At 45.0% G+C, this 20,668-nt stretch overlaps 1 protein-coding gene across 1 annotated transcript in view; it reads left to right on the top strand.

Annotated features, from left to right (window-relative positions):
* Positions 1–20,268, top strand: part of LOC115077632 (olfactory receptor 8G1-like) — a 55,174-nt gene extending 34,906 nt beyond the window's left edge. The window contains exon 2 of the mRNA XM_029579927.1: positions 19,313–20,268. Coding sequence (XP_029435787.1) covers positions 19,313–20,268 — 956 coding nt within the window. The remainder of the gene's footprint in view (positions 1–19,312) is intronic.
* The last annotated feature ends 400 nt before the right edge of the window (positions 20,269–20,668 follow it).

Genomic DNA, 20,668 nt, shown 5'->3' with positions numbered 1-20,668 from the left:
ACAAATAAAATTGAATCTAAGTAAGCTGGAAATATGTAATTGAATATCTCAATAAAATATATTGTGTGTTCTGATGTTAGAGCTGTGAACTAGGAATCAAATGAACTTCTAAGTTCTAATCCCCTATTCTGCCTCTGCTTGTGTGATGCAGTGGAAGTCAGTTTATCTCCCTGTGCCTCAGTTCCAATCCCTGGCTCTGCCTCTGTGTCTGTAACCTTGGAGAAGTCACTTTGGTGTCCATATTTAGCAGAATTTAGCCAGATAAATGTTAGTTTTGTTTTTCCAGTAGTTTGTGTTTGTTTTTTTTTTTCTGGGGCCCAATTTTCGGGTTAGTGTGCACTAACCTACCGATAGTGAGCACTGACCTGGCAGAATTAATGCATTCTAATGGGGAGTTAGTATGCACTAACCCGAAAATGATTTTTTTCTAAAATTTCGGTAAAAATTAAATTGTTTTTTGGTTTTCCCGAACCATTCCAAATTAGGCAATTTCGTTGAAATTGCCTAATCGGGAAAAATGATTGCACATCCCTATTGATTTGTAGGTTAAGAAGCAAAAAGTTAAAAGTGGCTCTTAAAAACACAATAGGAAGAAAGATAACATTTATAAGACTCTAAATATTTGTATAAGATTCCTGGCTGTAAAACCTTCATCTGCTGGCAGTAAGTTGGACTTGCTGGAAAAGAACACTTAAAATCTTCAAAAAAAAAAAATCTTACACTATTAAACTAATACTGGCTATGTTTATTTTGTGTTAGTTTTTATGGCTTGAATTTGTTTGCAAGTGTTATGAATTGTGTGTGTTTAGAAATAGGACTTTGGGTTAATTTTTTGAACTTGTATAAGTTAGCATTTGCTTGCCACTGCTATGAATTGTGAGAGTTTAGGGATAATAAACTTTGAGCTGATTTTCAGAGTTAGTATAAGTTTGCATTTGCTTGAGAGTATAAAAATTATGAGTCTGAAAAGATCACATACTTGATCTGAAAAGGTGAGAATACTCTTACCTGGACAACTGGCAGTGGTTTGTTTCCCACTCACCCCCCTTAGTGGAAAGTGGGGTGAGTGTCCTTAAATAGGAGGCAAATGTTTAAAATAGGAGTCAATAGGGATTTGGAATAATAATTAACCATGATTTTAGTGATTGACTAATTTTAGTGTCTGCTGTTGGTCATTCATAAACTAAAATAAGTCAGCTAGTTACCAATTTAAAAACCTGAGGGGTCAATTTTAAAAAAAGCTGCTCAGGCTAAAATGCCAAGAAATGTAAATTGTCTAGCACAAAAGTGAACCAGGATTGTTGGAAAGCATCTAGGGAAAACCTCATATGGTGCCTTAGATAGGCTACAATGCCTAAAGGGCTACAGATACTCCAGCCCCACAATAGTGGATGATGGATGTGTTATAATCATTGGTTACCCCAGAGCATGTGATGCTTTATCTCAATGATATCTTAAAGCTATCAAGTGAATCAGGTATGAGTCCACTATAATGGATGTACTGGTAACAAATGCGTGTTTTACCAGTCTGTTGTGCACACTGCAATGGCGCCGAGATCATTCATGAAATATCTTCATGCTATCTGCGTATTTATCCTGACATTGCAATGTTTCGAAAATCAGTTCTTCGTCAGGCAAACACTTGTAAGCGTGATGTAGGCACTTTGAACATTAATATCAGCACAGTCATGGACACTTGATTTGAAAGGGTCAATGATGCGTCTAAAATTGAGACTCCCTGAGTGGTGCGAGATCTGAGTCTGCTGCATCTGTCCGATCTGACATTGACTTTTGTGCTAGACAATTTACATTTCTTGATATTTATTTTGTGCTAGACAATTTACATTCTTGATATTTATTAAGTGTCTAGCAATAGTTGGATCCTATTTTTTTGTGTATTTATACAATATATTCCAGGCTAAAATGCCAGCATATGAGCTTATGTGGGTTGCGTGCAAAAAATGCAAATTTTAAAAGCTGTGATTTATATTCGTATGTGCGTGCGCATACAAACATTAATGGAAGAAAGGTGAGGAAAGGGCGGGGCATGGGTGTCTGGGGTGCATCCTCGCATAAAGCCCTGTTTTAAAACTGTGTGTGGTGCTTGTTAGCTGCATCACTTCACTTGTGCTCCTGATGAGAAGCAAATATGCAGATCTTATGGTTTTGGGCTAACATAACAAGTTATGGGGTCTCAGTCACCAGAGATGATCAGAGGAGGTTGGATAAACTCAAGTCTGACTGGGCAAACTGGTAGACTAATTGGAAAATCAAGCAACATCCCTCATGCGAATATGTTTTATATCTGTTTACTTAAATGCGTTAAAGCAGGCAAAGTCCTATGTAAGATACGCAAGCCTCTTAAAATTAGGAGCATACTTATGCATGGTAGGTTTCTTTTAAATTACACGTGTGTAAATGCACACATGATTTAAAATTTTAGTGTATCTCTGCTCGTGTGTTGATAAGCGAGTTTTAAAATTACTGTCTTAGATTTTAAAAGACATCTAGGTTTCCAAGATGATATTTTTAAACAACGTTGATGCCTGATGTCAATTCTTAAACTTTGCAGTTGCTTCTCATTTATTCATAGTCTCCCTTTTGAAAGTTAAATGCTGTTGCAGTAGATTTCCTTAGTGTTTGCTCTCAGCTATAAAATGTAATTTGATCATGTTATGAGCATTAATGGCAAGTGGCCCCAACACCAAATTTGCTCACACAATATCATCCTTTCCACTAAGGACCAGGTCTAAAATAACTCCCCTTCTTGTATTCTACACATTAAAAAAGATGCAAGGAAGTATAATGACTGCCAGCATGGTTCAAAGATGAGGTGAATGAGACTATTCTAGCTAAAAGAGCATCTTTCCGAAAAATAGAAAAGGGATCCAACTGAAGAAAATAGGAAAACATAAGCACTGGCAACTTTGATGCAAAGTATTGATAAGGAAGGCAAAGGCAGAATTTGAAAAGAAACTTTGTGTGGAAGCAAAAATTACAATTGAATTCTTTTCACACATATTCAATGCAAAAATCCTGTGAGGGTTTCAGTTGGACCATTAAATGATCAAGGAGTTAAAGGGGCACTAAGGGAGGGCAAAGCCATAATGGAAAAATTAATGAATTATTTGATTCAATCTTTATGGAGGAAGAAAGGAAGCAGATACCCATGCCAGAAGTAATATTTAAAGATGATGATTCAAGGAACCAAAACAAATCTCAGTGAACCTGGAAGATGAAATGGAGAAACTGACAAACCACCTGAACCACAGGGTGTACATTTCAAATTGCTGAAAGAAATGAAAAATGAAATTACAGATGTATTATTAGTAATTTGTAAAATAGCTTTAAAATCAGCTATTGTACATGAAGATTGGAGGGTGACTAACAAAACCCCAATTTTTAAAAAGGGTTGAAAGGGTGATTCAGAAAATTGTAGACCAGTGAGCCCTAGTTTGATGAACTCTCTACCAGGATGCTACCAAGCTAGGGCAAGAGAACATTATAGAAATCTCATCTTTGTGTGATTTCCCTCACTTCAAATTATGTCAAATCTTCACTGAGGTATACTGTGGTGTTCATACGTCTCACTCTGCATGTAAAACTGGTCCCAAAACCCTATATCACCACCAAATCCTCATCTGAAATATAAATAGTTTACTTCATGTGCCACCCCAGAGGCTGAAGGTTTTCTAGGGAAACAAAGCCAGGCCAAATACTTGGCAAAGGAAATCAGAAAAAAAGTCTGTAAGATTGTGATATAGATGAGGACAAGATTAAGCCATCTAGTGACTAGCTGAGGCATTGCTCCTCCTTCCCAGACACATCTAACATTATTTATATGAATCACTTGTATACCATAATGAACACTACTAAATTTCTAAAAAAAAAAAAAAATCTGAGAGTCTCATGTCTGGTGTATGGGCATCAAGCCATTCACTATGCCTGACACAGTTGTACCTTGACTTATCGATCAGTGGCTACTCTTTTCCCCTCTTCGGCACTTCATGTTGTAGATGCCTCACTCCCCACTTCAATTACCTGTTCCCTATTCTTACCACTGTTCTCTCTGTCCATACCAAGCTTGTTTAAATGTTGTTGTATTTAGGTTGTCTCTACTTCTGATGGGAGGTTATTCCAGCACCAACCACCCTCTTGGTAAAGAAGGATGTTCTCAAGTTTCCACTCTACCTCTCTTCAATTTTCTTTCCTATGGAAGTGTCTTCAAGTGCTTTTGTTGAAGAGCTTCTCAAAAGTTTTTTGTAAAATCAACTGAATCCTCCATATCCACGTGCTTCCTTATCCATAGAGTCCCCCTTCCTTGGGCAAGGGTTAGCTGGGGGCAAATACACTAGGCTACAGTACTGATTCATTTCAGCAACCCTCATCTGCATTGACCAGAGTCCAAGGAATTTAGATAGTGATTTAGACCAGGACTGGAAATCTCAGCTCAGTTTCCTATGCTCAGATTTCTAGCTCCTAGATTATGGTTAGATATCCTGGGAAAACACCACAATTTATCCCTTTGAAATTGCAATGAGAACACATGTTTCAACATTGGTGACAGAATAATTATCAGTCACTAGATGGCGTATGTACAGCTGGTCCCATCTCTTCCCAAAAGGCATCACAGAATATATAAAACATCTACATGGTGTCACCTAAAAAACATGGAAAAATTATATCAAAGTATTTCATAAGTGGATTATCATTAATTTTCTTAAAACTTAGCAAGCTCTAAAGGAATTAGGTATACAAAATGAATGACAAGAATCAGAAAGCAAAAAGAAAAAAACAAACATGGTCTATGTGTTCAGGGATCCTATCCCAAAGGAACTTGTCATCCAATAAGTAATAGTTTTAGTTCATCTGACTCTTCATATTAGATCTGCAGATGCCATTTACTAAGAAGGTAAGTGTTTGGATCAGAACTTCCCTTACTTTACACTAGAACCTGCACCAATGTCATTCATTATAATGCATGCTTAGTTACAATTTGCAAAAGCTGTATCAAAAATGGACTTCTTATTTTATTTTTTGTTAAATTTATAACCTTAAAATAAGGATGATCTATTCTATCTAAATAATTTTCTTGAGTACTTCATCATCAGGTGCAGATATCAATGTGACTTGTGTCTTTTTCTAATCTATATCATTGCAAAATTTGTGAAAATATTGTTGCACTGGAGGTGGACTCTTGGCCTGGTGCAGGATTGGTACGGCCCTCTGGTCAGACCCAGAGAGTTCCTGCCACCAGGAGGCAGAGCACATGAAGAGATAGAGGCTGGTTGGAGCTTCACCAATAACAGACTGGGGTTTCCACAGGTTGAGCCCTTGGGTACCTGGACTGACTGGACTTAGGTGGGCCTCGCAGAGTCTCCCGGAGAGGTGGTGGAGAGGTGTGCCCACCACGAGCAAGAGTGTGTGGCTGATGCTGACAGAATGGGCCAGACCTGAAGTGGAGGCTCCAGAGACCTCAGGGAGGTAACAGTTCAGGAAGGTCCTTTGGGCAAGACAGGCAGGGCCTGTGGGTCTGATCAGATGAAGGCCATGATCAGTGTCCAAGCAGGTTGGTCTGGTGGTCGCTGAAGGCTGAAAGAGAGTGTCCAAGTGAAGCGCAAGTGTCAAATCCAGGGTATCCATCCAGAAGAGGTCAGCCAAAGCAAGGGTCAAATCCAAGGTCAGTCCGAGCATAGTCGGCAATCGAGGGTCAGTTCCAGGCAGTGATCAGCGTAGTCAGGCAGGCAGAGGTCAGGTCCAGGTAGCAGTCAAATGTGGTCATGAAACAGGCAGGGGGCAGGTCCAGGCAGCGGTCAGTCATAATCAGGCAAGCAGAGGTCAGTACCAAGAATCAGTCTGAAGGGTACTACCAGGGAATGTGGAGCAGGAAGAAGACAGACGCTGGAGACACTGAGGGCCATGGAAACACAGGAATGCTGGAACAAGGAGATGCTGGAACAAGGATACTCTAGAACAGGGGTCCCCAACCACCGGTCCGCGGACCAGTACCGAGCCGTTGGGTATTTTTTGCCGGTCCACGGCACCGTTCTTCCCGTTGCTATGGGGAGGCAGGGCAAGATTGGAGACCCGCCTCCAAACCCACGACCCAAAAAGCCGATTAGTGCGTCGTGGCTGAGCTATGTTGCCGGAGCCGCGCAGGCAGGAAGGAGGAGCATCAGCCACTGCAGGTGCTCCTCCTACTTCCTGCCCTGGATGAAAAATGTTGCCTGAGCCGCCTTCTGCGGGCAGGAAGGAGGAGGAGCTTCAGCCGCGTGCAGAAGAGGAGCAGCACGGCCCGAGAAGACCAGGGCCGCTGCTGCTGCAGAGCCCATCCTGTGGCGACCCGTAAAGAAGAGGCCCAGAGGTGAGTGCGTGTATGACATGATTTGAGAGATTGTGAGTGGGAGAGACTGTGTGTGTTTGCAGAGAAACCACATGAGAGCCTCTGTGTGTGTGAGAGAGACAGCATGTGGGAGTGAGAGAGCCTGTGTGTGTGAATCAGACAGCATGTGATAGTGAGAGCCTGTGTGTATGAATGATTGTATGAGAGAGAGAGCATGTGATAGTGAGAGCCTGTGCTTGAGCAAGACAGCATGTGGGAGTGAGAGAGAGCCTGTGTGTTTGAGACTCAGACAGCATGTGATAGTGAGAGCCTGTGTGTATGAATGATTGTATGATAGAGAGCATGTGATAGTGAGAGCCTGTGCTTGAGCAAGACAGCATGTGGGAGTGAGAGCCTGTGTGTGTGAGACTCAGACAGCACGTACCAGTGAGAGACTGTGTGTATGAATGATTGTATGAGAGAGCATGTGAGAGTGAGAGCCTGTGCTTGAGAAAGACAGCATGTGGGAGTGAGAGAGAGACTGTGTGTGAGAGTCAGACAGCATGTGCCAGTGAGAGACTATGTATGAATGATTGTATGAGAGCATGTGACAGTGAGAGCCAGTGCTTGAGCAAGACAGCATGTGGGAGTGAGAGAGAGCCTGTGTGTGTGTGTGTGTGAGAGAGAGAGAAAACATGTGAGAATGAGAACCTGACTGTGTTTGAGGGAAGAAGACAGATGGAGAGAAAAGAAATAGAAAAAAAGGCAATATAAAAGGAATTGGCAAAAAAATAAGAAAGGGAAGGTGGGGAAAAAAAAAGCCTGTGACCAACCAATTAGAAAACTAAGATCAGACAGCAGATGTAAAAAAAAAAAAATACTTTTTACTGATTGGTACATGTAATCCTTGGGAATGTGCAAGAGTAACACTTTCTCTATGAGGATCTCACAATATACAAGGCAGCAGAATGGGCTTCAGTGCCAGTAGCAGCAATCAGCACCTCCCCAATAGCCACGCAGTAGCAGTGACAGTGGCAGCAGAGGAATGAGAGAGGCTCTGAGGTTGTGAGGCACCCAGTGAGAGTGAGAGCATGAGTGTGTATGAGAAAATCCAGGGGAGTAAGAGTGTGTGGGGGGGGGGGATGTGGAGAGAGTATCTTACAGCCTGAGAGTGGGTATAAGAGCATGAATGTGTATGTATGTGACAGTGTATGTGTGAGAAAGAATGAAAATGTAAGTATGTGTGAGAGAGAGAGGATAACCTCCTAATCCTTGACAATATCAGGGTGACTGGAAATCAAGAGCTCCCATGTATGGACAGCAGGGTCTTTTTAAAATCCTTATTAGATTTAATTATTGTGTGTTATTTGATATATGTGCTGTTTTGAAATATTTTATTGGTTGTTTGGGAAATTGTAAAAAATAACCCCGCCCCTATATGACCAAAGCCCCGCCCCTGCCCAACCCCGCCTTGCCGGGCCATGGGAAAACTGGTCTTGCTTGAAGCCGGTCCCTGGTGCAAAAAGGTTGGGGACCACTGCTCTAGAACAAGGAGACACTGGAAAAAGGAGACACTGGAACAAGGAAATTCTGGAAAACAGGATCAGGCAAACTAGAATACACGGTGTTGACCCGATTACCCAGGCGAGGTCCTGGGGACAGAGCCTTGCTATTTATAGGGCTACTAGGTGATGTCATCATCCTGCATCCGAATCAGTTTTCCCGCGCTTGGCCCTTTAAAGCTCAGGAAGTTGTCCGCGCATGTGCCTAGGGGCAGAGCCGAAGCGGCCGAAGACGAGGAGCCCCGACAGGAGCTCCACTGTGAGGCCTGTGATGAGGAGGAAGCCGGAGAGGGCCTCGGTGAGCATTGGGGACGCTGAGAGCTGGCAGCAGCAGCAAGACCTGAACTAGTAGAGGGCAGTGTGAGGTGAGCAGGCCCGGTCACAGCACCCACACGGCTGGGACACGCAACAGTACCCCCCTCCTTCCAGGCCTCCCCCTTACCAATCTGGGTTTTTTTGGGTTTTGCTGATGAAACTCTTGAAGAAGACTTTTATCTAGAATGTGGTAAGAGGGCTCCCATTAATTCTTTTCTGGGCCGAAGCCCTCCCACGAAAGGATACCAGTGGCCCCCGATGGTGTCGGATGTCTAAGATTTCTATAGAAACATAGAAATGACGGCAGAAGACCAATAGGCCCATCCAGTCTGCCCCAGAAAGCTTTCATACTTATTTTCTCATACTTATCTGTTACTCCGACCGCTGAGTTCAGGGCCCTTATTTTTAGCTTTTTGATTCTAATTTCCTTCCATCCATGCCATTGATGCAGAGAGCAGTGTTGGAGCTGTATCAAAGTGAAGTATAAAGCTTAATGTTTGAGGGTAGTATCCGTCGTATCGAGCAAGTTACCTCAATGTTTGTAAGCTCATATTGCTCAGATCAATGCCTTGTTAGATGTTGGCTTGATGTAAATCCTATTCTTCAATCCCCCCTCTGCCATTGAAGCAGTGAACTGTGCTGTATATACATTCAAAGTAAAGTATCAGGCTAATTTGTTAGGGGTAGTAACCACCACAGTAAGCAAGCTACTCCCACGCTTATTTTTTTACCCAGACTGTGCAATTCAGTCCTTGTTGGTTGTTGTCTGAACATAAATCCTTTTTTTCTTCATTCCCCCTGCCATTGAAGCTGTGGGCTGTGCTGGATATGCTTTCCAAGTGAAGTGACAGGCTTAATTGGTTCAGGGTAGTAACCGCCGCAACAAGCAAGCTTATTTGTTTACCCAGACCGTGCAATTCAGACCCTGTTGGTTGTCTGAATGTAAATCCTCTTATCTTCATTACCCCTACCGTTGAAGCAGAGATAATGTTGAAGCAGAGATTTACACTGGATATGCATTGAAAGTGAAGTATCTGGCTTAATTGGTGTGGGGAAGTAACCGACGCAACAAGCAAGCCTCTCCCACACTTATTTGTTTACCCAGACTGTGCTACCTTGTTGGTTGTTGCCTGAATGCAAATCCTCTTTTCCACATTTCCTCTTGCAGTTGAAGCATAGAGCAAGTTTGGAGTCACATTAACTGTATGAACGTTAATTGAATAAGGGTATTAATCACCAGGTAGTAGCCATCATTCCCGCAAGCCACCCCTAAGGCTTCTCTAATTTGTAAGGGGTTTTCAGGTTCCACTGAATGTTGCGTCAGTGGAGGAGTCCTTCGGGAAGACCAGTACAAGATTATGGGTTTTAGTAGTGACACATGAAATGTGTTGTGAATCCCCATGGAAGCTGGCAGTTTCAGCTAGCAAGTGACTACTTCTACCCGTCAAAGGACGAGGAAAGGACCAATAAATCTGGGAGCTAGCCATTGGGAAGGCAACCATAGCTGGATGTGCTTAGTATTAAGCCAGACTCTTTGTCCAGGCAGGAACAGAGGTGTGGCCTGAAGATGGGCATCTGTGATGTGCTTGGCCTGGTCAGCAGCTTGGCAGAACCGTTCCCTTACCTGGTTCCAGAGCCAGCGAATGGTTTGTGCTGTAGATTGAGCTGCAGGTGAGGGTGCACTGAGTGGAACCGGCAGTGGTAGGTGAGGTTAATGGCCAAAAACTACAGCAAAGGGGGAAACGTCTGTGGCAGAGGCAATATGGGTGTTATGAGATAGTTCTGCCCATGGCAGGAGGTCAACCCAGTAATCTTGCTGGTCTTGGCATATGATCGCAGGAAGGTTTTCAAAGACCGACTAGTCCTCTCGACCTGGCCATTTGCTTGCAGATGATATGCTGACGTTAAGTTTAATGTGATATTGAAATTCTTACAGAGAGACCTTCAATATTTAGTGGCAAATTGAGGATCACGATCGGAGATTATTTCTTGTGGTAGTCCATGTAAATAAAATACTTGGGTTAAGAAGAGTCGAGCTAGTTCTGGAGCCAATGGGAGTCCAAGTAAGCAGACAAAGTGGGCCATTTTTGAGAAACAGTCAATTATGACCCAGATTAAATGTATTTCCTTTTGAAGGAGGCAGATCCACGATGAAGTCTGTGGAAAGACTAGACCAGGGCTCGGTGGGCACAGGAAGTGGTTGATGAAGCCCTCATGGGTGACCAGTTGGGGCTTTTTGCTGTGTGCAAACTGGACAGGAGTCCTCATATTCTCAGGATTCCTTATTCATAACAGGCCACCAATAGTGCCTTTGGAGCATCTCGAGAGTTCGGGCTCAGCCGGGGTGACCAGCCAGCTTGGAGTCATGAACCCAACGAAGTACACATTCACGGAGATGGCGGGGGACCACCATCTTCCTGGCTGGTACCATGGTGGTAACTGCAATAGATATGCAGGCTGGATCAATAATGTGCATGGGAGTCTCGGGTGTGTCTTCTGGCTTGACAGAGCGAGAGAGCATGTCTGTATGAAGATTTTTCACTGCTAGGCGATAGTGGAGCTTGAAGTTGAAGCGTGCAAAGAATAGGGCCCAGCGAGCTTGTCTTGGGTTAAGTAACTCGGCCTCCTTTATGTGCTCCAGGTTTTTATAGTTGGTATATATTGTGAATCTGTGTTATGTCCCTTCAAGCCAGGGATGTCATTCCTGGAGGGCAGGTTTCACTGCTAGGAGTCCGCAGTCCCCTATGGTATAATTTTGTTCTGTGGAGGAGAATTTATGTGAATAAAAGGAACATGGAACTAAGGTTCCCTTGGTGGAGTATTGAAACAAGACCACTCCTGCTCCAATAGTGGATGCATCAACTTCAACTATAAAGGGGTGGCTAGGATCCAGGTGATGTAAACATGGGCCAGTACAGAAGGCCTCTTTCAAGGCATGGAATGCTGATTGGGCCTTTGGACTCCACACTCGAGGATCACATCCCTTCCTCGTCATAGGGGTGAGTGGAGCAGCCAGTGTGGAATAATTGGCGATGAAGTTTTGATAGTAATTTGTAAATCCAAGGAATCTTTGTAGGGCTTGGAGACCCACTGGTTGAGTCCAATCTCAAATACCCTGGAATTTGTCAGGGTCCATGGTGAACCCCGGCTAGAGATGATGTAGCCCAGGAATGGGAGACTGGGTTGCTCAAAAATGCACTTCTCCAATTTAGCATAGAGATAGTAGTCTCTGAGATGCTGGCGGACTGTTTGAACGTGGGAATGATGAGACTTCAGATCTTTGGAGAAGATGAATATACCGTCCAGCTACACTATGACAAATGAGTATAAAAGGTCCCAGAAAATCTCATTCATTAGCCACTGGAAGACTGTGGGAGCATTGCAAAGCCCGAAGGACATTACTACTTACTTGTAGTGTCCGTCTCTTGTGTTGAAGGTGGTTTTCCAGATGTCTTCCAGTTGAATCCACACTAGGTTATATGCCTCACGTAGATCTAGTTTTGTAAAGATTTGTGCGCCCTGCAGGCAGTCGAACAGTTCACTGATAAGTGGCAGTGCATACAGGTCTTTTTGGGTTACTGCATTCAGACGTCTGTAGTCTATGCATTGTCTCAGACTGCCATCTTTTTTCTTTACAAAGAAGAACCTGGAGCCTGCTGGGGAAGTAGAGGGTCTTATGAATCCTTTGGCCAAATTTTCTATGATGTATGCTGACATCGCTTGAGTTTTTGGAAGTTAAAGAGGGTAGGTTCTGCCCTTGGGAGGCATAGTTCCAGGTAGGAGTTCTATGGGGCAGTTGAACTTCCTGAGTGGAGGCATGATATCAGCGTTTTGTTTGGAGAACATGTCTTTAAATTCCATGTATGGAGCAGGTAACCCGGAAAGGGTGGTAGAACTTAGGACTGACACGGATGGAGACACTTGCCATAAACACTGGGTTTGACATCGAGGGCCCCACTGAGTGAGTTGCAGGGATTACCAGTCGAAGTGGGGTGCATGTAACTGGAGCCAAGGAAATCCAAGGACTATAGGGTGTGTTGATCATTTCAAGATCAGGAGGGAGATCTCCTCATCATGGAGGGTCCCAACAATGAGGCGAATAGCCAGGGAATGGTGAGTGATACGATCAGGGAGAGGTTCTCCTTGAATTGAGGTGATATGTAGTGGTACCTCTAATGGTTGGCTGGTATCTGAATGAGTGTGACAATCTCTTCTAAAATGAAATTTCCACTCACCCCAGTGTCCACGAGGGCAGTGGTGGCGAATGAACGTGACTCCCTAAGGAGGGATACAGGCAGCAACAGTCGAGGGCTAGAAACTATAGCGCCCAAGCTCGGGACCCCCGCTTGCTCAAGCTTTGGAGTTTCCCGGATGCACAGTACAGGTCTGGAGAAGATGGCTGGAACCACCGCAATTCAGGTAGAGACCAGATTTTCTTCGTTGGAGACGTTCCTCTGGAGTCAGGCGACCATGGTTGATCTGCATTGGCTCCTCAGGTGGTTGAGGGGCCACTGCTAAGACCTTCAAATTTCAACTGGGGACTCACCAAATGGGGTGGATATAGGGCAGGAGGTAGAAGAGCTCTTTCCTCCTGATGCCATTGCTGGACGTAGTCGATTCTACCAACCAGGGAGATCAGATCTTCCAGAGATACGGGGATCTCATGAGTGGCTAGCTCATCTTAAAAAGCAGGAGACAGTCCCACGAGGTAGAGTGCCCGCAGGCAGTCCTCTTGCCAACCCAACTAAGTTGCTAGTATATTCGGCGAGCAAGTGCGAACCTTGACGGAGGTGGAGTAAGTTGTGGCCAGCGAACACCTGTCAACCTGGGTCCTCGAAGGTGCATTGGAAGACAGCGATGAACTGAGGGAGCTGGCAAAGAATTGTGTTGGAATACTCCCAGAGTGGGGCATCCCATGCCATGGCCTTCCCCTCAAGACGCGAGAGGATGAACGTGATCTTTGTCGCTTCATCTGGGAAAAGCGAGGTTTGCAGTAAGAACTGCATATTAGGGATGTGAATCGTTTTTTGACGATTTAAAATATCGTCCGATATATTTTAAATCGTCAAAAATCGTTAGGGCCACGATACAATACCAATTCCCCCGATTTATCGTCAAAAAATTGTAAATCGGGGGAAGGGGGAGGGCAGGAAAACCGGCACACTAAAACCCCCTAAAACCCACCCCCGACCCTTTAAATTAAATCCCCCACCCTCCCGAACCCCCCCCCAAATGCATTAAATTACCTGGGAGTCCTCCGTAGCGGCGGTCCGTGGCTAAATCGGGGGAAGGGGGAGAGCACGAAAACCGGCACACTAGATCGTGAGGTCTTCAGCCGGCGCCATTTTTCAAAATGGCCGCCGCAAAATGGTGGCGGCCATAGACGAAAACGATTCGACGCAAGAGGTCGTTCCGGACCCCCGCTGGACTTTTGGCAAGTCTTGTGGGGGTCAGGAGGCCCCCCCAAGCTGGCCAAAAGTTCCTGGGGGTCCAGCGGGGGTCAAGGAGCGATTTCCTGCCGCGAATCATTTTCTGTAAGGAAAATGGCGCCGGCCATACGCGTATGGCCGGCGCCATTGTCCGTACGGAAAATGGTGCCGGCGGGAGATCGACTGCAGGAGGTCGTTCAGCGAGGTCCGGAAATCTCGCAAGGGTTCCGGACCTCGCTGAACGACCTCCTGCAGTCGATCTCCTGCCGGCGCCATTTTCCGTACGGAAAACGATTCGCGGCAGGAAATCGCTCCTTGACCCCCACTGGACCCCCAGGAACTTTTGGCCAGCTTGGGGGGGCCTCCTGACCCCCACAAGACTTGCCAAAAGTCCAGCGGGGGTCCGGAACGACCTCTTGCGTCGAATCGTTTTCGTCTATGGCCGCCGCCATTTTGCGGCGGCCATTTTGAAAAATGGCGCCGGCTGAAGACCTCACGATCTAGTGTGCCGGTTTTCGTGCTCTCCCCCTTCCCCCGATTTAGCCATGGACCGCCGCTACGGAGGACTCCCAGGTAATTTAATGCATTTGGGAGGGGGGTTCGGGAGGGTGGGGGATTTAATTTAAAGGGTCGGGGGTGGGTTTTAGGGGGTTTTAGTGTGCTGCTGGACCACCAGGTAATTTAAGGCATTTTGGGGGGGGGGGGGGGCGGGAGGGGGGATTTAATTTAAAGGGTTGGGGTGGGTTTTAGGGGGTTTTAGTGTGCCGGCTCACGATTTTAACGATTATGACGATACTTTACACACACAAACGGCAACAATACGATTCCCACCCCCTCCCAGCCGAAATCGATCGTTAAGACGATCGAGGACACGATTCACATCTCTACTGCATATAGCTTTGATTTATGAACCCTCGACAGAAGTGAGGAACCCCATTGAAATGGGGTGGGGCTGGGAGGGCCATCAGTGCCCATGAAGACAAGATATGGGCAAGAGCCCCTGGGTTGGCCATGGCAGATTCCTCCAATAGAGAATGCATCTTTTGCATGGAGGAGGCCAACGCTTCTATGATCCATTGTTGCTCTCGGACATGAGTGACCAGACCAGGGATGGCCTGCAAGGCAGGAGACTCCACCGAGTCCATGGCCTTGGCAACCTGTTGTGCTGGAGGTGGACCCTTGGCCTGGTGCAGAATTGGTACGGCCCTCTGATTGGACCCAGAGAGCGCCTGCCACCAGGAAGTGGAGCACACGAGGAGACAGAGGCTAGCTGGAGCTTCACCAATACAGTCCGGGGTTTCCGCAGGTTGAGCCCTTGGGTACCCCGACTACCTGGACATAGGTGGGTCTCACAGTGTCTCCCAGAGAGGTAGCAAGAGGTGTGCCCACCACGAGCAAGGGTGTGTGACTGATGCTGAGAGAATGGGCCAGACCTGAAGTGGAGGCTCCGGAGACCTCAGGGAGGTTACAGTTCAGGAAGGTCCTCTGGGCGAGACAGCAGGGCCTGTGGGTTTGGTCAGATGAAGGCCGTGGTCAGTGTCCAAGCAGGTTGGTCTGGTGGTTGCTGAAGGCAGAAAGAGAGTGCCTGAGTGAAGCACAAGGGTCAAAGCAAGGGCATCCTTCCAGAAGAGGTCAGCCAAAGCAAGGGTCAAATCCAAGGTCAGTCTGAGTATAGTCAATGCAAGCGAGGGTCAGTTCCAGGCAGTAATCAGCTTAGTCAGGTAGGCAGAGGTCAGGTCCAGGCAGCGGTCAGTCATAGTCAGGCAAGCAGAGGTCAGTACCAACAATCACTCTGAAGGGTACTACCAGGGAACATGGAGCAGGAAGAAGACAGATGCTGGAGACACTGAGGACCATGGAAACACTGGAATGCTGGAACAAGGAGACACTGGAACAAGGAAACGCTGGAACACAGGATCAGGCAAACTAGAACACCACGGTGCCAACCTCGCTTTGGCAATCGGATACTAGGTGATGTCATCATCCTGCATCCGAATCGGTTTTCCAGCGCTTGTCCCTTTGAAGCTTAGGACGGCTGGCACAAGCCTAGAGGCAGGGCCGAGGCGGCCAAAGATGCGGAGCCCCTGCGGAAGCTCCGCTGTGAGGCCTGTGGCATGGAGGAAGCCAGAGAGGGCCGAGGGGGCATTGGGGATGCCGGGAGCTGGCAGTAGCGGCAAGACCAGAACTAGTGGAGAGCAGCACGAGGTGAGCAGGCTTGGTCGCGGCACCCGTGTGGCTGGGACATGGAACAAATATTTTCTTCTATATGTTTTGGGTATGTCACAGTTAATCAATCACGTTGTTAATTAAACAGAATTGGGTGAAAGAAGGGGTTTTGTCTTCATAATCTGTTACAGTGTAATAATTTAGATTTTTTAAATTTATCCTAGGGCGGCTAATATTTCAGATGCACCTTTCTAACATTTGCCTTAGGGAATCTCTGAGCTTTGGATTTTTCTTATTCACTTATGCTATCATTATTGAAGCTCTAAGGAGTATAAGAATACTACTAATGATGTTAATTTCCTAGACCAAAGAGCTAGAAATTGTACAAAAGTAACTCATTTTGCAGATATAAATTGCTTTTTCTGTTTTGTAACATTGAAATACTTTAAAAAAAATAAAATAAATTTGCCAAAACATGTCTGATAAAGATGAGAGCGGCTGGATCTGAAGTGCGATTCGAGATGGCTCACGTGTTTAAGTTATGATGATTGTTTTGAAAAAAATCCTCTCTTCCACTCTCCAGTCTGTGTTCCATCTTTTCTTGGATTCATGCAAGGCTTGCATCGGGATCTGATGGAGATCAGCAGAGTTCCACTTTCCAATTCACTTTGATTTACAAAGGGTACGAGAAGGTCAGTATGAGGTGGTTTCAAAAATATTCAGAGGGCACTGTTAAAACCATTTCTCCGTGGATAAAAAACAAAATTGCCCACCCTAGGTTTGAGAAAACTTACACTCATAGTGCCTGTACACTCATAGTGTTGCCCTCATCCTATGGCTGGAGCCATGTGAGGCGCTTACCTTCGCGGCTCGGAGACGCAGCCGTTCCATGGACTGGAGGCCGCAATCCCCTGACTCCCCTGTGGCAGGGAAGCCACTTCCGAAGCTCCTCTTCAGCAGCAGGATGCCACCACTCCAACGACGGGGCCTGCCTGTGGCCCAGCTTCCTCCTGCGAGCCTGTATGGCAGCATGGCCATTGTGCTTGGTCCTGCCCCTTCCTCCTAGGGGCGCGGCCACATTTTCCTTCCCTTCTTAAAGGGACAGCCAGATGAGGCCCTCCTTGAACTCCTCCCAGGGAGTTGTCTCTCCAGCCCTACAAAAGGGCTTCTCAGCCATTCCATCCTGGCCTTGGCAAGGAGCCAGTCCTCCTGGGAGCTTCTCCTCCATGGACTTCGCTGCACCTTGCTCCTGCCTGGCATCCAAGTTCCCGATGTCTGAGTTCCTGATGTCCGAGTCTTGATGTCTTCGTCTTACATCCCAGGTCCTGAGTCCTCATGCCTCCGGAAGTTCCCTGTTTTTACTAGAGATGAGCTTCATTTTTTTCTACCGGGTCATTTTTTGAGTCAGATGCTTTGGGGTAAAGTTCGTTTTTCCTCAGTTAGTTTTTTGGAAAAACAAACAAAAACTAAACGGGGAAAAATGAAAAGGGCCCAAAAAACGATGCGGGAAAACAAAGCTCAAAATCCCCCACCCGAAGCATTAAAATGTATTATAATACATTAAATACAAACACCCCCCCCCCACCATCCCGATCCCTCCCCAAGACTTACTAATATCCCTGGTGGTCCAGCGGGGTCCCGCGAGGGATTTCTCCCTCCGTGCCATCGGGCTGTCTGGCCTGCCTCAATCAAAATGGCGCCAATAGCCTTTGACCTACTATGTCACAGGGGCTACCAGTGTCATTGGTCAGCCCCTGTCACATGGCCATCGGTGCCATCTTGTGCTCCTACGATGTGACAAGGGCTGACCAATGGCACCGGTAGCTCCTGTGACATAGTAAGGGAAAGGCTATCGGTGCCATTTTGATTACTGGCAGCCGACGGTCAGAGTGCAGGATGTCGCTCCCGGACCCCCGCTGGACCACCAAGGACTTTTGGCAAGTCTTGGGGACCCTCCTGACTCCCACAAGACTTGCCAAAAGTCCAGCGGGGAATAAATTAAAAACAAATCATAGAATCTTAATTATTTAATCAGCCAGCAGAATTAGTCTATGTGTTTATTTTTTATATTCAATTGCATATTCAAAATAGGAACGTAGATTACACCATGACTTTAGATTTTGTTTTACATTCTGAACATCTTGAAAAGGAGAAAAAATCTTTATACAATTGAAAACTAGTAACAACATTATTATAAATGTGTCAGTGTGTAACACAGAGGTTGTATCACTCGATTACATTTTCAAAAGGGGTTTTGTTCAAAGAATGAGCATATAAGTTCATATGTAGCATGTTCTCATGTTTATGCAATTTTTAAAAATATCAGAATACACATGTATTTTCCATTTTGCACGCACATTTACCAGCAGGAAAATAGGCAGGATCAGGGCATTCCAGGTCAGGGTTCAAAAGTAATGGCAGTAGTTGCTATTTTGTAAGAGATACACATGTATACATTTAGTAAACTTATTCGTACACTTTTACCCTTTTAACTGTCTCATGCAAATAAAATTGGACTTGTCTCTTGGTTGCAGATGTTGGCTGGAAGGTCTGAGTGAAGCTATGGTGGTAGTAGTGTGTGAGGGGGGGTTTCAGGGTGAAGAGGGTCTAGGTGAATGAGAGAGGGAGTGGGGGAACTGGCAGAGGCATCAGCTAACTGGTGATTTCAAGTATGCATGCAAGTAACTATTTTTAAAATGATATGCTTGCATACTTTATAAAATATTTGCCTCTGCATATAAATGGAGGTTATTAGAGATACACGTTATATTTTTTTATCCACCTACAATATACAGGACTATATTTATAAAATAGATAAATAAAGTAAGTGCTTTCTTGCATTGGAAATATTTGCACATACTGAAACATACATGCAGTCATTTGGAGCAGAGCTCTGAAGTATTTTGTAAACCGTGCAGCTCCCGCTGTTTATATAATACCAGCATTAATCTCTGCTCATCCACTTATGCTTCCAAAAGTTGTACTAGATAGGTTTGAACATTTGATTCCTTAAACTGTGACAGTAAAAACTGCCTTCCTATGACTGTGAGAGAGTGGAAATCCTTGACTGTCGCAATGAATTATTAAATCTTCAAATACCTCTTACCCTATTGGGGTATTGGGTAATTTTCAAAGTCATTTCCAAGGGCAAGAAGAACATAAGAACATAAGAACATAAGCAAGTTATTGCTTTTCCTGTGGATGTGGGATGATGCTATATAACTGAAATCCTATAATGTAGGCAACCTTATACGGGTATGTCCTGTTCATGCATGGACTGTTCAGGGCTTTTGTCTCTGTAAAATTACCTCCAAAATGTATCTTTTATTATATCAAATAGAGAAAAAGAAAAAAAAATTGCTGTTTGCCATTGCAGACATATTTTGCAAATATACTGCCTCTGCTGTTCTGATGTGTTACTTCATTATTTCTGGGTATTTTGTGATGTTTTATTTTAATCTCAGTGATGCTTGGTTTCTATTCACTTTCCCTTGTTCTGTCCTTTTTCTTCCTTTCAGAATTCCAAGGAGAACGAATGCAGGGAAATCACAGCCGTGTGACAGAATTCCTAATTCTGGGGTTCTCAGAGTTCCCAGATCTGCAGCTCCCTCTCTTTGCTCTCTTCTCTCTCCTCTACCTGATGGCTGTGCTGGGGAACCTTCTTATTATCTGCATAGTATGTGCTGATCCACACCTGCACACCCCCATGTATTTCTTCTTGACCAACCTGTCTACCTTAGATATCTGCTCTTTGACTTCTGTTGTTCCAAAACTGCTGGCAATGCTCCTCACAGACAGCAATAACATATCTTTTGAGGAATGTTGTCTGCAGATGTACTGCTATATGATCTGTGTAAGTACAGAATTTACACTTCTCACTGCCATGGCCTATGATCGTTATATGGCAATATGCAATCCCCTGCGTTACACCATCATCATGAGCAAGAGACCCTGTGCTATTCTGGTTGCTTTCTCATGGACAATGGGTTTAATAGTCCCATTGCCAACCTCTATAGTTATAGCCCAGTTTTCTTTCTGTGACTCCAAGGTAATCAATCATTTCTTCTGTGAACTCTCAGCAGTGGTGAAGCTTTCCTGCACAGATACCTCTGTCATTGATACTATGATTGTTGCAGAAGGCACATTTGCAGCCATTATCCCTTTTCTGCTAACCCTGACATCCTACGTGTTCATCATCTCCACCATACTAAAAATCCGTTCTACAGAGGGGAAAAGCAAGGCCTTCTCCACCTGCTCCTCTCACCTCACAGTCATCATTCTCTTATATGGGACTATTATAGGAGTATACATGCAGCCCAATGCAGAGGATTCTGTGAATTCAAGCAAACTGCCTACCACATTGTATGTAGTCATTCTCCCATTGTTAAACCCTCTGATTTATAGCTTGAGGAGCAAAGAGTTAAAAGTGGCACTCAAAAAAGCCATCAAGAGAAAGCCATCCATTAGACATTAAACGTTTTTGCAAGATGCCTTTTCTAGCAAAGATCTTTAGTGAATCTCTAAGACAGAGGAGGAGGAATGGTAAAGTCTTTTGTCCAGCTAAACTCCAGTTTACCAGGAAAATTGGCAGCATGAAAATTTGCCCACGCTTAGTACAGCTGAAAAGTATGTGTGGGGTCCACAGTGCACAAACTTTAATCTGTGCTAAAAAGGACCAATTTTGGGGGAATACTTAGGTCAGGGGAGTAAAACAGTGCAACTCGTTGATGTATTGAAAACCATAGAAGCCATTTTATCCCACCTCTTGCACCAGCATAAGAAGTAGGTACATAGCACTTGGCCGCTTGTATGTTTCACTTTGAAAATTATTCTACAGTAGAAACAGCCTCTTGCTTCTGTAATGATGCAGGCTT

Source organism: Rhinatrema bivittatum, chromosome 16, assembly GCF_901001135.1.
Source record: "Rhinatrema bivittatum chromosome 16, aRhiBiv1.1, whole genome shotgun sequence".
Taxonomy (NCBI): domain Eukaryota; kingdom Metazoa; phylum Chordata; class Amphibia; order Gymnophiona; family Rhinatrematidae; genus Rhinatrema; species Rhinatrema bivittatum.
The sequence above is the reverse complement of the archived record's forward strand: the minus strand, read 5'-3'. Positions and strand labels throughout refer to the sequence as shown.